At 39.1% G+C, this 17,695-nt stretch overlaps 1 protein-coding gene across 3 annotated transcripts in view; it reads right to left on the bottom strand.

The window, feature by feature from the left end:
• Nucleotides 1–1,364: 1,364 nt before the first annotated feature.
• The window catches only part of DNAAF9 (dynein axonemal assembly factor 9), a 78,865-nt gene continuing 62,534 nt past the window's right edge, over nt 1,365–17,695 (bottom strand). For all 3 annotated transcript variants that reach the window (XM_054823186.1, XM_054823188.1, XM_054823189.1), the window contains 8 exons: nt 12,840–12,975; nt 12,400–12,486; nt 11,172–11,278; nt 10,392–10,466; nt 10,029–10,231; nt 8,191–8,256; nt 7,480–7,573; nt 1,365–5,915 (listed from right to left, as the gene is read on the bottom strand). In XM_054823186.1, the coding sequence (XP_054679161.1) occupies nt 5,803–5,915; nt 7,480–7,573; nt 8,191–8,256; nt 10,029–10,231; nt 10,392–10,466; nt 11,172–11,278; nt 12,400–12,486; nt 12,840–12,975 (881 nt within the window). In that variant the 3' untranslated portion in view covers nt 1,365–5,802. The remainder of the gene's footprint in view (nt 5,916–7,479; nt 7,574–8,190; nt 8,257–10,028; nt 10,232–10,391; nt 10,467–11,171; nt 11,279–12,399; nt 12,487–12,839; nt 12,976–17,695) is intronic.

Raw genomic sequence — 17,695 nt, 5'->3', positions numbered from 1 at the left:
CTGACAAGAGTCTGGCCCCATTCTCTAGGCATTTTTAAGTATTGATCAGATCCTTCTCAGTCTTCTCTTCTCCAGGCTAAACAGACCCAGCTCTCTCAGCCTTTCCTCATACGAGAGATGCTCCAGTCCCCTCATCATCCTCGTAGCCCTCGGCTGGACTCTCTCCAGTAAAGTTCCCTGTCTTTCTTGAACTGGGGAGCCCAGAACTGGACACAATATTCCAGATGTGGCCTCACCAGGGCAGGGTAGAGGGAGAGGAGAACCTCCATTGACCTGCTGGCCACAATCTTCATGCCTCCCAGGGCAGCATTGGCCTTCTTGGCCACGAGGGCACACTGCTGGTCGTGGAGAGCTTGTTGTCCACCAGGACTCCCAGGTCCTTCTCCACAGAGCTGCTTCCCAGCAGGTCAACCCCTAACTTGTACTGGTGCTTGGGGTTGTTCCTCCCTAGGTGCCTGACCCTACACTTGCCCTTATTGAACTTCATCTGGTTCCTCTCCCCCACCTCTGTCCTGTCCAGGTCTCGTAACCTTCTGGTGTATCAGCTGCTCCTCCCAGTTCTGTATTGTCAAACTACTCAGCAATTGAAAAGCAGTGCTTGCAGCCTAAGTGCATTTCCAAGTGGAAGATGCTTTCCAAAACTAGCTGCATAGCAAGCAAAAATTCCTGGATTTCAGTCAAAAGTCTGCATCAGAAGCTGCTATTTCTTGTGCTCATACCTGGAGTATGCAAAACAGGCTGAATTTAACATGCTGTTTTTACATAAACAGTTCATGAAAACCCATCAAGTGAAAAAAAAAAAAAAAAGCAAGAGCACTGTCAAACTGAGACAGAAATAATTTGCAGATTCAGTTTAATCGGCAAACTGCTCTGACTCACGCACAGCCTCCCTCTCGGTGACCGAAGCAGAAAAAGGAGGCTAAGGTGGGATTGCCCTCTCGATGGCAGCCTGGTTTTAGACCAACAGAAGCTGATCTTGAAACTGTGTCCTCAGTTAACATGACTACAAGGAGTAGGATTTACCTCCTGCATTTGTGAATATGCAACGATGAAGTTACACTTACATACAGCCATGGAAGGGCAGAGGTGGCGGGCGGGAAACCAATTAAGGTCCTTCGTCCTACCACCGGTTTTAAGTTTTACCCAATTAGAAGCCCACACAAGAAGGTCTAAACCTAAAATAGCAGCTTAAGAAAACCCCAAACCACCAGTTTCCTTAAATCTTATACATTTTCTTTGAATATAAACTTGTCACCTTTCTGCTAGTTTAGAAAACTAACAAATTTTAAAAGAAGAAAACTGCTCAATGCCTAAAAATTCAAGTCTAGGAAATACTAAGTTTATTAAAGAAGCCAAAGACAGGCAACAGATGGATACTGTTTATTGGTTCTTTCCGTCGCATCTGAGTTACAGGTGTAAAAGTCACACAAACTGCAGGTATAAACATGTAAAACAATACAAAAATAAATGGAAAGGTAATTTTATATTTACTGAATCAAGTTGTGTAATAAATACAATAGGCAAAAAGCTTCAATCACACAATTCAGTTTAACTGAAGTTACAGTAGTGTTTGTAAATACAAGTTTTTAACTTAAAGTTGCAAATATTAAAGCATTGAGAACTAGTATAAAAGTGAATTTTGGCACATTGTAAAGTGAGAAGTGTTACATTAGTATCTGACCGTTGTGTAAAAACGAAGCGATTTCTCACTAGCTTTCTGAGGTACATTTTAAACAATCTAAAATTAGATCAACAACGTGGTTCTAACAACTCACAGTTCACAATTCACTATACTAGTTACAATTTTTCCCTTTTAAGAATACCAAAGTATTCCAGAGCTTAAATCTGTGCAAATTCAGAAGAAGTTTCAATTAAAAAATAATCATAAAAACCACTTATTAGGGAACTCTTACATGCAACTTAAATCCTCCCTGCAATCAGTTTTGTTAATTGCAAAGTGTAGAAGTGGACTAATACCAAATTGCACAGCTTAATATAAAATACTCCGAGATTGCAGCGCAGTTCAAGTTGCAAACGTTCCTCTCCTAAGTTTATCACATTTTTCTCCCTATAACTTCAGTAACTTCTGATCACACTCATTCTCGGTGAGGGAAAAAAAAAAAAAACCACCACCACAAGCTGCTAACATGAAGGTCAGCAAAGCACGTAAACCCCTTGAGGACTCTCAGCACTTCACGATATCAGAAATGCCTGGACACAAAGTCACTGTTACCAATTTTTTAAAATACAGGAAAAGATAAAGGAACAGTGTAATGGCACTTTTTCTGTATCCAAACATTGGTGGTTTAGAAATGGTGCTTTTTTTTTTTTTAATTTTACAGTAGCTAAAAAAATTTTCAAAACTAGATCCTTAGAAGCATCTCAATCCTCACCTCGACTTCAAAAGAGTGAGGAAACCAGATTGCGCTACGGATGGGGTTTGATACAGTATAAACATCTCTGACCAGAGTACAAAAGTTAACGCTCTTCTCCTAAAAAAAAAGTGCTGCTGATTGTTAGAAGTAACTCCAAAATAATCAGCAACTGCTATGAAACTATCAGCAGCATCAGGCATTTACACATTTTAGTCCTCAAAGAGTTTTCTTTTAAACAGTTTAACCATTTGTGCTAATATTCTTCACTAGGTTAATTTTAAGTCCTTTCACCAAAACCGTTTTTCCTTTAAAAAAAAAGAGGGTGCAAGCAATACAACCCACGACATCCATTTATTTTATGCTTCATGAATAAATGGTGTCATCTGCAAGGCACTACTACGTTTAAAGGATACTATTGTCACAGTTTCACTATTTCGGTATTTTTTTCTGTTTTAAAGTCACAGTTAAAGATTAAAAAAAAGTAATAAATTGAGGTAATCAAATTATTTCAATACCAAAAAATATTAATTGAAATAGTACCAGTATGGTGAAAGGTCTTCATAATACACAGCTATTACCATATAGCATGCAGTACAGTATATAAGTATACTAGGCCTTTGTTCTGAGCTCTTCTGCTTCAGTTTTTAAGGAACAGCTCAATTTGCACCGTAGCATGCCAATTTTCAATACTTATTTCCTTTTCATTCACAGGGCATCTCACTTGTAATTACAACTCGCTACGCCAACCCCAGATGAATTAACCCCGTCGACATTTGTTTTCGAGAGCTGCACAAATTGGAGTTCTTAAAAAGAGTTCAGCAGAGCAAAATAAGCTATAGTATCTTCATCTATCCTTCCATCAATTGCACTTAAACCTACTGTTATTGACTTACAAGTTGAGACAAAGCATCAACGACGCGCCTGTCGTCTCAGGCATTGGTATTTCTTCTGACAGTACGCAGTCATACCACTAATCTAGAAATATGGCTTTGCAGATTAGATAACTCGTACTGAAAAGGAGCACACCGGGTTTACACTAAGTTTATTGGCAAAGAACTATAATTTGTTAAGAATTTTCTAATGCCCCTTTTTATTGCAGTGTTACAACCAGAATTTTGTACTCTAATAATTCTGGTCTGATAAATAGTTTCATGCAACCAACTGTACTTAGTTTGTAAACACCCGCTAGCCCCCCAAACGCACTGCTAGCTACGTTTACTCTACCAGGCACTACAGTATATTAAGACTAAAGTATAGCCATGCATAGATAAACTCACGAGCCTTATCATGATGCTCTATACCTGTAACACGGGTTACCCCAGAAAGCCTAGAAACACAAACTAATCGCTGGCTTTTATTGTACTTTAACAGGATACAAGTCGTTTATAAAGTCTCGTGGTGTGCAAAAAAGAAAAAAAAAATTAAAATTCAGAGAGCTTTTTAAATCTAGTAGGAAAGCTAGTAACGAAACCTTATCAACACCTATATCCCAATCTGCAGCACCTGGAATTCCACCTCTGCGCTGTATAATCACCACGGCACAGGCACCGAGCCAGCTAGTAGCAACGTGTACTGAAAGTCTACCTAAAAGGTGTTTCAGTTTTGGACCAGCTTATTGAAGTTTCAGCTATTTCAGATTCCAAAGGTAAAAAATATATTTCTTAAGTAAGGCATAAAACTATATGTAGCCTTAGGTTTGACGGCAGGAGTTAAATCTCATTTCCCTGCCACAGAAAGAGACATGCTGCAAGTATTTTAAGTGTACTGTAAGAAATTATTCATTCAATTTCTTACTGCATTACCTACATCTGACCAAAAAGCAACATTGCAGATGTATTAGAAGACTGAGCTGTTCCTAAGGCAAAGGAATATGGAAATGAAAAATTCCTCCTGGACTGTTTTCACTTGACTAAATTCTGAACACACAGCATGCTACAATAATCCGCTTATGTAAATAAGCTTCAATAATTACGTTTAAGTAGCTGCTAGGGTACCTTCTAATCCTTCAGTCAGGGATCTATGAAGTTTCACTTAAAATTGTACTAAATTAAGTTAAAGAACAACTTGCCAGAATTCCTATCATGTAACTGTGAAGGTTTTGTTGCAAATACTTAACACCTGGTGTATCAGTTTAGTGAAACGTTACAGCGTGCAAATTCTTCTGAAAGCTTCACAAACAAGTTCTTTCATATTTCAAGTATATCTTTTGATATTTTTTACCTTTGGAAATAAGTAATTTTCATGAAAAGGAATTCTTTAGCTAAAGAATCTCCCTCTTCTCTTTTAGTACTGAAATAAGAATCCTTCAGAGATAATCTTTTAAGCAACAGCAAGTTGCAGATTACCTGCCATTCATGTCATATTTTCTAGAATACCAATAACAACACTGGGAAGAAAGCAAGACATCTCCACTTATCTCGTTTCACCCTGAAATGTATAAACGTCTTTTCTATAGAAAAGTCAAAATTTCAACTGCAGATTCAAACTGTGCAGAGGTTATGAGATATGCTGTCCCCTCAGAAAAAAAGTAGATGCCTAAGTGTTCCCCCATTTCTCGCTTTGGGAACACCCCAACAGCTGTGGGACTAGGTACTCTTCTGAGTTTTTTGAAATATTCCCCCATTTCTCGCTTTGGGAACACCCCAACAGCTGTGGGACCAGGTACTCTTCCGAGTTTTTCAGGTGTTCCCCCATTTCTCGCTTTGGGAACACCCCAACAGCTGTGGGACCAGGTACTCTTCCGAGTTTTTCAGGTGTTCCCCCATTTCTCGCTTTGGGAACACCCCAACAGCTGTGGGACCAGGTACTCTTCCGAGTTTTTCAGGTGTTCCCCCATTTCTCGCTTTGGGAACACCCCAACAGCTGTGGGACCAGGTACTCTTCCGAGTTTTTCAGGTGTTCCCCCATTTCTCGCTTTGGGAACACCCCAACAGCTGTGGGATTAGGTACTCTTCCGAGTTTTTGAAACGTTCCCCCATTTCTCGCTTTAGGAACGTCCCCCAATCCCACATACTGAAGTATATCACTGCTCATCAATGCTCCTGTGCAACAAGTTTCAAGGGACATCCAGAGATTAAAGTGGTTTGATTATCTGCACAATGGACCAATTCCATGATCACATTCTGACCTGCTAAGAAATATAGTTTTGCTTCTTTTCTTCTTTTAAATAAGTTTCCACTACTAGTCAGAGATTCCAGGTGATGCTTTTTACAGTCTGGAATTAAGGTGAAGTGGAAGCAAACCTGACAGTACAAACAGCTAAGCAGTTACCCTATTAAAATGCCAACCTTACAGGAATGATCTCTTAGTTTTAAAAAGAGTTCTGAAAACTGACATTTCACTTAATTTTCTAGTTAACCAGCAAGGACAACAGCATTTTTGGTTACTGACAGTAGGTGGGGTTCAGAAATGCACAGAACGCACGTGCTTATGTCTTCTGCTCAAAGAGATCATGATACTCTTGTTCTTCTAGTTCTCTGTTGTATTTCTCTATTTCCCTGTTGGCTTCTTCCAAGTAATCGTTCATGAATTGGTCCATTACTGATGTTGAAAAGCTAAGGAAAAAACATTTGTGCTAATAGTGTTCATTAGTGAAGACCATACAGGTTTGAAGGATGTGCCAGTTCAGGGACACTTACAGAAAGCAGAAATTCAATATACTACCTTCTGGGAGTCCCGCACTCAGACCTAACCACAGCTACTCTGTAGTAGTGGGGAATAAAGGAGTTGCACAATAGCCATTTCCCAATCATGAGGAAGAATATAAGAACAGCAAAACTACAGCAGGTTTGCAGATGTTTACAGCTATTTTGGTTAAGTGGAAGTCTAAAGAACTCTGCCCAAAATTCAAATCACCCAGAAGCGGTTAACCAGTGCCTGTATCTTTTCGAGCCCAACACCAAGATGGTGGTGGTGTGAAGGTCCGGTGAATACTGAAGTCCAAGTTTGCTGTTAGGCTATTTCCTGCCACTATACCCTAACTAGGAGTTTACCCTGCAGACAGAAGTCTGCTGGTTTCAAATGTTAAAGTTGTCCCATCGGGCATAGAAAATAACTCTTTGTTCTTATTCCAAAACAGAATCACAGACCCACTTGGGTTTTTGTAAAGTCTGTCAAAGTTAAAGTAAAAAGTAAAATAGGAATATAAAACCAAATTTGAAATTTCGGTAGTAAAACAAAGACAAAAAGCAATAGAAAGTTATGAAAACAAGCAAGAAGAACAAGAATACACTGGAACATCAGTATTACTCTAGTGGTTCTTGCCAAAGACAAAAATACGATCAGGTTTAAATTAAAAAATAAAAATAACTTCTGGAAAGAAATCCAGAGGACCTGGATTTGTAGTCCATGTTCTATAACTGATATCAAACAAGACCAGCCAGGACAGTACATTTACAAATCTGTATATGCCACAATTTAGTAAGTAAATCATATTGCTTGCTAAGCTGAAGTAGTTTTAAAATAAGGTTTTACTTGCTTAAGGGAATTTAAAAAGCAATTACAAAAAAATACACCTCCACACCTAATTCTGGACACCTTGTACATATTACTACGTTGCATCCAATCCATTTTTTTCTCATACAGAGTTACAAAATGAGAGCAATCATTTAACATCAGCTTCACCACAAAGATATGCGGCAGAAAAAGGACACTGTAGTAAAGTCTGAAACACCCCGATTGTTCTTACTTGAGTGTGTGCACGCACATGCATGCACACAAAATTATATTCATTTGGAAGTTTTATCAGTCATGACCAGGCATTAAGCAATATTACAGCACTACTTGGTTTGCAAAATATTTCTTTGACAAGCTGTGGTCCATAAATTACTCTCTGCGTGAGCTCATGTACAGTTTGGGGATTGTTTTGTTGGTTCTATTCTGCTTCTTAGATCATATCTCTGAAAAAAGTGTTTTAACAGTAAGCTTTCAATGGCAAGTAGCCATGCACAGATTTAAGGAACAAAACTTTTCACTTCGTATTACTACCTGCAAATCAAACTGGTTCTTCACTGTATCATCTCCTCTGACAGTCTGCATTTCAGATTTGCATAGCCCGTTGCCTGCCTAAAACCTTCACCAAAAAAATCCACATTTTAAAGGATACATGGATGGTAATCCATTTTGTCACCAAAAAAATTCACAAATTGAGTCCCGTTGTAAAAATAACCAGCTGGAAGTGGATCCAAGTGGCGTTTCACCTACATCAAGAAAGAATATATCATATATTAAACATTTAATACTCAAAACTGCTTAGAGACAGTCCTAACAGATAAAAGAAAAATTCTTTCTCCTGAACTTAGCAGCCAGGAACGTATGGCTCCTGGCTACGAAGGAGCACTCTGAGAAGACAGCACGATCCTACGACATCCACGTAGACTAGTGGAGTTAGTTATGGCAACACTAGTTGGGCAATAACTAGCCCAAGTCCAGAGAGAGCACTTACAACCTAAAGGTAGTTGATGAGGGCAGGATTAGGCATTTGGGATGCCAATTTGCAAGTGGCAACCTGCACAGCACAGACGAGGGAGAAAAGGTGGGGAGGGATCATTACAGTAACTGAAAGTGTGTGCTTGTTCAATACCACACACCTCCCCCTGCTTTTCTGAAGCCCTGAGATAACTCTTGGTGTTATCTCACAAATCCCTCCTGGACAGCCTCAGTTATGTTTCGAGTATATAAAAAGCCAGTAAGTGCCACAATAATTTAGTGCTCAGCACACTTGTTGTGGCAAGTATGGGAGGTGCTCTATCATACGAATGGTTATTTTAAAAAAATCAGCCAAAAGAAGGACTTGCTATTAATCACTTCTACTTACGTGAATGTTTTTTATTTCCTGAAGGGTTAGCATTCCTCTGGTTTTCAGGGCTTTCCTCTGAGGTTTCTGTATGAAGAATTAGACCCCAGTTATACACCTACTGAGTGACAATGTGATACTACAGTTTAGTTATGTTAAGAAAACCAAACAAGCCAAACCACAAAACAGAAAGGTTCCTTCTTGAAAATGTGGATAATGGTAGTGAAATCTATAATCACATGCTATCATGCCCAAGCCCAACACAGAAATACTCCTTTTAGAAGCATGTATTTTAAAAATTAATTTACAGACAGAATTATTCAATTGTATTGAGGCACTCGCAACAATGTTCCATAAAGAAAAGTAAAAATTAAGTGATTTCACATAAGGCACTGTTACAAATAACAAATTCTAAAAGTATTTTAAATAATACAATTTAAATACAGCTCTACTGCAAAAAAAAAAAAAAAAAAAAAAGAAAACTGGCAGAGCAACAGAAAAACAATCTAGTTTTAGTCTGAAAAGTTTTATAATTCATTTCTTTCATGCAGCATGCAGTAACGCTTAGAACTATCTGAAACCCTAAAAAGCCACGACTGACTAGTAAGACTGTACAAAGACTATTTGTAGTCTTGAACTGCTCAGAGGAAGCACTTCGCACCTGAGATAGCATTTAAGTTCCAAGTTTTCATAAAATTAAAATAGTACTCCACAGAGTGCTTTCTTACATGTCAAAAGCATTTGTCTCCATATATTACCCGTGTGATATGTACAGAGCATGAGGTATCACCACAGAAAATGTATACTTCCCTGAAGTAACACAACCTGCTAGGAGAATAGAGGTGAGAACCTGAAGATCCTTAGAAACAGTTCCAACAATGGACTGTAGGAAACTTCTTTCCCTTCCTACACAACTTTTTGGAGATACTATGCAAATTCTAATCCATAAAGAAGTAACCACAAGTATTTTTAACTAACAAATGTTCCAAAATGGGCATCATGAAAGAGCACAGTTGGAACTATAGGCTCAGGTTCCAACTAGAGTGCTAAAATATGCAACTTGTATGGTTGAACAGTTTCTGTCCAAGTATGTTTCTGAATCAAACCTCAAGACTCGCTTCCTAAGACCTTGATATGCAGCCTGGTAAAAGTAATACCTGCTGGTATTATTGGTTATATAGCAGTGAACCATCTTGTCCTGCACTCCTGGCCAGGTCGGGCCAGTCACTGTGCAAAATTAGCAAGACACCACAACTGCAAAATGTGCCTTCTAGGCTTCTTGTGATGTGCATCTTCCCCGTTCCCTACTCCAACTTCTAATCCATAGGTATGTAGCCATGCAGAAATATGTGAAGTCTTATATAGCTGCGCACTTGACAAATTAAGCAAGACAGAATGAAAAAACTATACCCTCCATTTCAGTGGATTACTTCCAAGGAGGTTTAATTTAGTGAATCAAAACAAGTTTTCAGCTTTGCAGTGTTCAGGTACTTCAAGAAGATTTATTCCATGCTACACTTTAGCTTTTGGCAATCATGTCTCAGTTAAATGATCTTGTGTTTATTGTGGACATACTCCATTTGCTCAAGTGTTCAAGAGCAGATCAATCCATGAATAAGCTGCAGCAGATATTAAAACAATACATAAATTACAATACATATTTGAAAACTGTTAGTCCTCTGTCTGAAATACATTTACACACTGGAACGCTCACACCTTGGTAGAAGAGAAAGGAGATTAACAACAACAACAACAAAAAAAAACCCACCCAAAAAAGTTTCATGAGACACTCTGATTCCTCCTGTTGTTAAGAAATGCCAAACAGATCACACTGAACAAAAGTAAACATGCCCACGAACCTGTTTTGCTGTTTCTCTGAGCCAGTCTTTTATATCCTCTTCCTTAAGGGAGCAGCCAATGAACACAAGGAAGCACTCCTGTTGACTGCTGCAATCTCTGCTATCGCTTCTTGAATCAGGAGGAGTTGGCCCCTCCTGAACAGGCACAAGGCTTAGTGAATTAGATGATGTGTTGTGACAGACTTCAATCATTTTATCAGAATCTAACAAGGAGAAGACAGAAGAAAGAAACGTCCTGATAATTCCTAATCTAATTTAACATCAACACATTGGTGTAGACAGAATACAGTACATTAAAAAGTTTCCAAACACATAAGTGCAGCGCAATCACAAGACAATGCATAAGCAGTAATTTGCCCTTACCTGAAAACTTAACTTTGCCCATGATGTGATAAATGTTTCCAGAAAAAGGACTTGGCTTGAGCAATGACTTAATCGCTGTTTGAAATAAAAGACAAACAGATTATCTCACTTATTGTTCTTATCCTTGGTGTAGCTTCTGGTCAGACCTATGCTACAGGTCTCTAATGCACATCCTAGTGCTTCAGGGGAAAAAGCTGCAGTGTCCCCAGGAGCCCCACTACATAACATTTCTCTATGTTCTCATTTCTTTGCTATGGGGTAGGTGGGAAATAACATGTGCTTGGCATAATGAACGCTTACAGTGTGTGTGGAAAGTAAAATGGTGCTCCTTAACACTGTTTTGCTAAGGAAAGAAGGAAAGGCATGATTATATATCTACTCTAGTAGCCTAACACAGAGTTCAGCCTATTTTCTAGTAACTACAAAGAATTGTTTGGCATAAAAAGTAGAAGCTGATGGTTACTTATAAACTGTATTTCGACACTACTAAATAAAATTAAACATAAAATAAAAAGCAAACATATGAAGATAAGTGTCTCAGTCTCTAAAAACCAAAAATTAAATTAGATTTTAATTTGAACAAAATTGTGGGTCAATTTTCCAGAGCAGACACTAAAGAAGACAATTTACTGTACTTCAAGGAAGGAAAGCTGAATTTTCAAGTAAAAGTTTACTTCAGCAGTAATTAAATAACTGTGCTACGTCAGTGCCTTCCTTCCCCTCTATTCCTCAGTATTTCAAATTTGGATTTAAATCAAGTCAGTCAAAGTTCAGTTGTACCTTTACATTTGGTCACAAATCGCATTTTTTCTAGAGGACGATTAAACCATACACAGATCTGAACCATTGGAGGGAAGACAGACCCAGCTCCATATTTACCTTCATACCTTAAGACAAAAAACAAACACATAGCTTCAACACACAGGAAATGCACACGCCTGTGCTTTTCATCTAACAGGCTTCTTAAAAAGAACATCTATTATTTCACCACAGGTAAGTCTCACTCATAGGAAGAAAAATACTAAGCTTTCTTCTCTAAGACATCCATGAAAAGGCGGTATTAACAGTATTAGGTTGTTCAGAGAGCTCAAGACTTCTTTTGATGCTCTTCTTGCCACAATTTTTTTCCTTACATACTATTACATACTATTCTTGCATACTATCATCAAATAGATTACCAGCTGTCCAAAAGTTTTAAATACTTTCTTTTCCTGCTTCCTCTCTCTACCTTTGGCTCCACGCAAACCACGAGCAACTCTGACATCCCAAGCTTTGTGTCAGTTTACTTTAGAAGCTTTACTTGCGTCCAATTTAGAACAAGAATTATGAATAAAAAGATACACACACAAAGCAGACTGGCAAAGTATGGTAAATAAATTGTGGTTCCAACACCATAAACGTAACTAGAAAACAGTCAGCCAGGAGTTACAATGGCTGACAGGTTTACATTTTCTGCCAAATAGGAGCAGCAGAGATAACTGCAACAAGATGTGTAAAGAACCCTGAACCATGAAAAATATCCCTTAGTATTAAGTAGAAAGCTTGGTACCATGTATTATTGTGCTCTCAGTCTCTGCCAAGACTGTCAATAAGGTTGCTGGTTGTTATGAATAATTGTGCTGCTAATAGCCAGACTGACATAGCAAGTTCATTCCAGTAAGGCTGAATAGCTGTCAGAATGAAATTACTCTAGTCATTATTGACCTCACCCATCCCAATCCTTCCCAGCTTATTCCCAGAGGGTTTTTTTCTCTATTCTTCTGAAAAGCAACAGTAATCTTGCCATTGATTTAAATGGTGTCCAGAAAGGATCCTTTTCCCCATAAAAGGACAGCAATCGTGTATCTACTAAGAATACTCATCAGCTCTCTTTTAAAAATGATTTACAAAGCTATTGCCTGTTCCAAATGAGTAGTCTTGAAAAAAATATAAATTAAGTTAGCAAGACTTTTGAATCTTCAAGTTAATTAGAAAAATAGTTGTAATATTTCTCAGTCTAGATACTTGCCAGCCAGGATACATTAAATATCGAGCTCTCATCATCTGCGGATTTGAAAAACTGCTTTCTGAGAGAATTAATTCAATATCCTCATTCCTATAAAGAGATAAAGATGAAGATTTTTATAAGTTCAATAAAATGGCCACTATCTGTATGCTACTTACACAAAACAGAATGCTAGTCATGGTAAAATTAAGAGTATTGTTCCCTTACTATGACAGTAACGGTAACATAAGTCATACTCTGCAAACAAAAGCATACATTTCCTAATCCCCATATTTATACGGTCATAAATGTAAAGGTAAGATGTCTTTCGCATGAGAAGCAATTAAGAAAAATCTGTATCTCCTTTGTATAAGTTACCAGCGTAAAACAAGAGAATACAAATTTCTAAGTGCATGTGTCCCACCTGCCAAAAGTGACGAGTACTGGACAGCGATTAACATTACCTAGTCACAACTCCATTTTCTGCCAAGATGAATGAAACAGCAGGATTTGCCGCTCGGATAAGGCTCTGCAGCTGCCTAAGGAGCGGATGCTTCTGCTCCGTAGCATGGCTTGTGAAAACTACGTTACTCACTAGTCCTGTGTAAGGAAATCAGAGGATAGTTTACAGAAGACGACAGTATGCAACAGTGAATAATAAACAATTAATGTAACAACCACCCTTCTCAATTTTCCTTCTATCTCACTACATTAACATTCCTAAGGAAAAAACAAAACAAAACACACAAAAACAAACAAGCAAGGAGCCTTTTGTCTCTTCCCTGCCCAGCAAAAACCCAGAAGCCCATCTAACTTAACACACGAACAATGTGGAATAACCAAACGCAGAATTATCGTTAACTATTTATTCTGTAACTGCATTTAGAGGGCAGCCAGCTCAGAAGCCCATTCTGTCACAACCTGTAGACGCGCAGGAATGATACCTCCCGAAGGAGACAACCCTTTTCAGTCACTGCAATGACTCGAGGGGAAAGAGGCAGAATGTTGTAATCTGTGGGTTCGCATGATTCAGTGAAAACAATCTTACCAAAAAAAAAAAAATTAAGAACATGAGCCTACCAGTACAGCGCCAGTCACTGAAGATGACTCGACTAATGAGGAAGGCCTGCTTTGCCAAAACAGCTATACCAGGTCAAGACATTTTTCTTTCAATTAGGCCGTGTAATGGAAGCAATTTAGACTCCATTAATCAAAAGAATCAATTAATTAAAAGAATAAATTCATACAAGAATCAGTTTGAGAAGGACTAGTTTAATAAAAAATACTAATGTTTAAAGCCTTTTGGCAAATTCAATGTGGAGAAAGATAGGCCAAATAGCTAAAAATCAGTATTTTGGACGCTTCCAAAAGCAAGAAAAGGGTTTGGGTTGGGTTGTTTTGACTCTGTATTTAAAGAAAGACCCCAAAATGGTATTCCAACAGCAAGCCTGAACCCTCAAGGCATCAAAAAAGATAACAGAGAGAAATAATAGGATAAATAGTTCTCCCGAGCCCAGATTCCCAAAAAGACTCAGCTGTGTCACCAGAAAAGCAATTCCTTTTTCAGACGTAAAGTGTCCCTTCACCTCGTACCTAGTGCCACCAATTTCACTCAAGAAGCAGTTACTCTTCTTAAGCAAAAACTTTCCAAAATTTGAAGATGACAACAGAGTCTTCATGTTATCTCTGCTGTCTTGCCAGGTATAAGACAAGTTTCATGTTAAATGAGAACATACTGCTGCTACTGCAGACGCCTCTGAAGGCAATCAGAACACACCGACCATCGCAGCCACCAAGTCTTGGGCACTAGAAGGGATTTCTTTAAGGAAAAAATGCGAGATGACATATCTCACTTATCATCCGACTACTTTCGGTGTTACAGGATCTCTGCTTTCCAGTTATATCAAGAAGGAGTTACATCAGAATGAATTTCAGCCCAGTTCCTCAAAGAGATTGCAGTGCCAACTCTTCAGGGCTCCCTAGGATGTCACTATTGTCTGGAATGTGTAAGGAATGCTATTTTCTTTGCTCTAGGTGTGCAGCTCATTTCAGACACTTTCCTGTAACTAAAAATAGAGTTTAAGACAGAACAGTAAACTCTAGAATATCCATGAACAATTGAACCAGGATGCATTTCCTCTGCCCCCAACTCATCACTATTTAAAGCAGAATATGTAATGAAGCTCACACCATGAACTGCTGCCTACAGTTATTCCTGATCTTTACGGAAGTCTTTAAAGCACACTAATCCTTGCAGAGGCTTCTTTACACAGACATTTCTATACCAAATGTTTCTGGGCTACTTACATTATACCATATGCTCCCAGTCACTGTTACTTACATCACTGACCCTTTCAAGTTACAATTTTAATAATAGCCCAAGCAAATTTCCATCATTAGCATTTCTCTTTTTAATCCCCCACAGAAGTTTCCACTCCTATTTCAAAAACATTTACGTTTTCTCCAACACACAGTTACTCTTGAGAGAGATTGCAGGGGGGGAGAACAGCAAGCACACTTAGAAATTTAAGTTGAATGCATGCTTGAAATTATTATGTAGATCATGCAATTAAGATGAAAAGTATGAATAAGCTAATCAATAACCACCACATTGTGAGTGGGTTTTTTTCTTAATATTCCCAAACTTGATATGAACTTAAAAGTCAAGTTTAATTAAAAGCATAGTTATACTTTCTGTGAAGTTGGCACAGAACAATAAAAAAGGCTGTATAACATAAATGCTACGAAGCATATATTACAGTTAGAAGCACTATGCTATGGAGAGAATAGGTAATTGTCAAAGGCTAAGCTGGCAAAGCTTCAAGTTAAGAAGAGAGAGATTCAAAGAATAAAATATCCAGCACATCAGAAACCTATGCATCTTGTCTCATGCTCCTCATCCACACTCTTTCTCCATCACTCCCTGCTTCATTTGCGCTCGTCTAAGGGGAACAGCCTTTGGGCACTAGCTGTCATTCTTGCTTGTAAACTCCCACGCAACCTTGGAAGTAACAGAAGACTGCTCAGAGCCCGAGGAGCCTGCAAGCGTTGGCTCTGCACACACCTATGCATAAATCTTGGAGGTGCCAGTATACCACAAAAATTGGCCCTGTGTTAACAGGCAACAGTCCCTGACACTGAACTGACTGACAGGTAGTGTAATCCAGAAGAAAAATAGCTTTCTAAGAACTGGAAGATGCCTACACAGCTTTAGTAACTAATAATGTTGACCTTTTCTATTTGAATTGTCACTGCCATCTCTGTTTCTATTGCATTTTAAAGATCACCCAGTTTTGTTTAATTCCTTATTTATGCACTCATCTAAAGACAAAAAATAATACCTTTGCAGCCTGGGGAATAGCATGTTCAATAGAAGCGGCAAATAGGAGGGATAGATTAAAAATACGTATGCTTTACAAAAATAATGGATCCTCTTTGCTCCGAAACGTACAATGGGCATATTTAACAATGGTGATGTCTTAATATGTAAAACAACCTTATATACAACATAAAAGATGCCAATGTGCCCTTCGACTAGTAAGGTGTCCTCTTACAGCTTCTGTGCAAGAAATAAAACAGAGGGATACTTGGAAGGAGTGAGACAAAAGGAAATTATAGCACACAGATGGTGGCAAGATTTTTTTTTAAAAGTTTAAACAAGCATGCAAGGGAGAGAGAAAACAAAACTGTGAACGTTGGTCACTCTGCTCAAGACTTTATCAGTTCTCCCTGACCTTCCTCTGTTTCTGTTAGTCTTGCGGCTGTCCAAGCAGAAAGCGTCTTGTCATGTTGTCAAATGATGTCATGTTGATAATATGCATAGGTACCTTCTCACTAATATCTTTATCAATGATCTGGGTATGGGGATCGCGTGCACCCTCAGTAGGTTTGCAGATGACACCTAGCTGGGCAGGAGTGTTGATCTGCTTGAGAGTAGGAAGGCTCTAGAGAGGGATCTGGACAGGCTGGATCCATGGGCCGAGGCAACTGTATGAGGTTCAACAAGGCTCAGTGCTGGGTCCTGCACTTGGGTCACAACAACCCCAGGCAACACCACAGGCTTGGGGAAGAGTGGCTGGAAAGCTGCCCATCAGAAAAGGACCTGGGGATGTTGGTCGACAGGCGGCTCAGCCAGCAGTGTGCCCAGGTGGCCAAGAAGGCCAACAGCATCCTGGCTTGTATCAGAAACAGTGTGGCCAGCAGGACCAGCATGGTGATCATCCCCCTGTACTCAGCACTGGTGAGGCTGCACCTCGAGTACTATGTTCAGTTTTGGGCCCCTCGCTACAAGAAGGACATTGAGGTGCTGGAGCATGTCCAGAGAAGGGCAACCAAGCGGTGAAGGGTCTGGAGCACAAGTCTGGTGAGGAGCAGCTAAGGGAAATGGGGTTGTTTAGCCTGGGGAACAGGAGGCTGAGGGGAGACCTGATTGCTCTCTACAACTACCTGAAAGGAGGGTGTAGCCAGGTGGGGGTTGGTCTCTTCTCCCAAGTAACAAGTGATAGGACAAGAGGAAACGGTCTCCAGTTGCGCCAGGGGAGGTTTAGATTGGATATTAGGAGAAATTTCTTGACTGAAAGGGTTGTCAATCCCTGGAACAGGCTGCCCAGGGAAGTGGTGGAGTCCCCATCCCTGAAGGGATTTAAAAGATGTGTAGATGTGGTGCTTAGGGACATGGTTTAGTGGTGGGCTTGGCAGTGCTAGGGTAACAGTGGGACTTGATCTTAAAGGTCTTTTCCAACCTAAACAATTCTATAATTACAGATGAAGCCACACAATAGAAGGGGCCTGGAAAGCAGCAGCCAAAGGGTAACCCTACTCACTCCCAAAATTTGCAAGATAGTTATGTGGACAAGGTAACCACCCAAAAGTCTAATTAATTCCTACTTGCCTATACCCATACTTGTCTCATCTTATACCTGCGTTGCAAGTTTCTGTTTTCAGATTTGAACAACGCCCAATACAACACTGTCTTGGCCCACTGATGCTACAGTAACACAAACAATAATATTGGGGTGCATGACACAAAAAAAGTAGGACAAATGTCTCTCAAAGTGAACACCTCATTAAATATTGCTATTGTTGCACCAGAAACGAATTCTCAATTATACAGAAGGGAATTCTCTACTATACATGTGATACAATTCTGCATTTGTCTGGAAAGTTTAACACTGTACCACATCTCAGTTCAAAGCATACTTTTCCTCCTAAAACTTTTTACACAAAAATTGCCCCTATTCATGTGAAACAATTTGCTTTACAGGAACAGACCTCTAGGCCATCTAATGTCACATTTTGTATCTGAAAAGTAGATGACAAA

This window comes from Grus americana, chromosome 4 (assembly GCF_028858705.1).
Source record: "Grus americana isolate bGruAme1 chromosome 4, bGruAme1.mat, whole genome shotgun sequence".
Classification (NCBI taxonomy): domain Eukaryota; kingdom Metazoa; phylum Chordata; class Aves; order Gruiformes; family Gruidae; genus Grus; species Grus americana.
Note: the sequence above shows the minus strand (reverse complement) of the source record. Positions and strands in the feature narration are given on the sequence as shown.